Here is a 1234-nt window from a genome sequence, read left to right on the forward strand (position 1 = left end):
TTACATCCTGACACACCTGACCCCATTGCGGCGCCTCTGGACGACATGGCGGTGGTGAGGATGGGGCCCAAGGAGCACGGTCGGGAGGCGGTTCTCGATGCTGTGATCACTCCTAGTATCTCCTACACACAGCTTCGTCGGATCGACCCGAGTCTGAGCCAGCGCACGAGCCAGCCAGTGACTAGTACACAGTACCTCTTTCAGGAGCAACAATCTGTAAGTATTTTCCCTCTTATCTTCATTTCTCACTTCATTTTCCGCATTTAGTAGTTTTATGAGTTCCATCATGTCATACCGTAGGCCTACATGGAGTACACACGCCAGGAGACCATGGCGTGGCATCAGAGGCTTTATGAACACCAAGTGCAGAGGGATAGCCAGATGCAGCAGGCTTTTCAGGATATGGCGACCGGCAGGTGTACTCAGTTCCCTCCAGCACAATGCCCTCCAGCACAACCAGTGCTGATGAGCTTTGAGGAGTTTGTGGCACAGAACGCTGGCCCCTCGCCGGTTAGTTCATCCCCAATCTATTCACCCAAAGCATGTCATGCCTTTCAACACAGTCATATATCCCGTGCATATGTCTTTTCAACATCCAGGGAACAGGTGGATCTACCGTTGGCGGTGGTCTTCGCAGCACTCCGGAGACACGGAGCCCGACCACTCCGATCCACGGAGGCGGAGGCGGAGGAGGAGGCGGTCTTGGCGGTAGCGCTGCAGGTAGCAGTGACGACCTGGGCTTCGGCGGTCTTGGCGGTGACGACCTCCGTGGTGCTCGACGTCCTGGCGCTTAAGCCTTTGGGTCACATTGTGGCGGTCTTGGTGGTGATGATACTTATATGCTTGTGATGTTTCTTATTGTTGTTTGTGAGATTCTTATGCTTGGTGGTGATGATACTTATATGTTTATGCTTTGCGATGCTTCTTATGATGTGTGATGATGAATTTGTTCTGTGATGCTGCTGGGCCAGCTGTTATGTGATGCATATATTTGTTGTGTGCTGTATATATTCAAATGAATTGAGCTGAAACAAAACAGAAAAAAGAAAAAAAAACAGACAGAAACTATGCCGACGGCAAGGCCGTCGGCATAGAGCTGCCGTGAGCTCCCAGTGGCTGCCACGTGGCAGGTCTATGCCGACGGCTTAGCCGTCGGCATAGTTTCAAACTTTAGCCGTCGGCACAGGCCTGCTCCAGGAGCTCCAAGTGGCTGCCACGTGGCAGGTCTATGCCG

The 1234-nt window shown here is 52.4% G+C and overlaps 1 protein-coding gene across 1 annotated transcript; it reads left to right on the top strand.

Annotated features, from left to right (window-relative positions):
- On the top strand, nucleotides 1-794 carry LOC125507245. The gene is made up of 3 exons (XM_048671889.1): nucleotides 1-216; nucleotides 301-510; nucleotides 600-794. Exons 1-3 carry the CDS (start codon nucleotides 46-48, stop codon nucleotides 792-794), a joined length of 576 nt encoding a protein of 191 aa, XP_048527846.1. The 5' UTR covers nucleotides 1-45.
- Nucleotides 795-1234: the final 440 nt, after the last annotated feature.

This window comes from Triticum urartu, chromosome 5, assembly GCF_003073215.2.
Source record: "Triticum urartu cultivar G1812 chromosome 5, Tu2.1, whole genome shotgun sequence".
Lineage (NCBI taxonomy): Eukaryota > Viridiplantae > Streptophyta > Magnoliopsida > Poales > Poaceae > Triticum > Triticum urartu.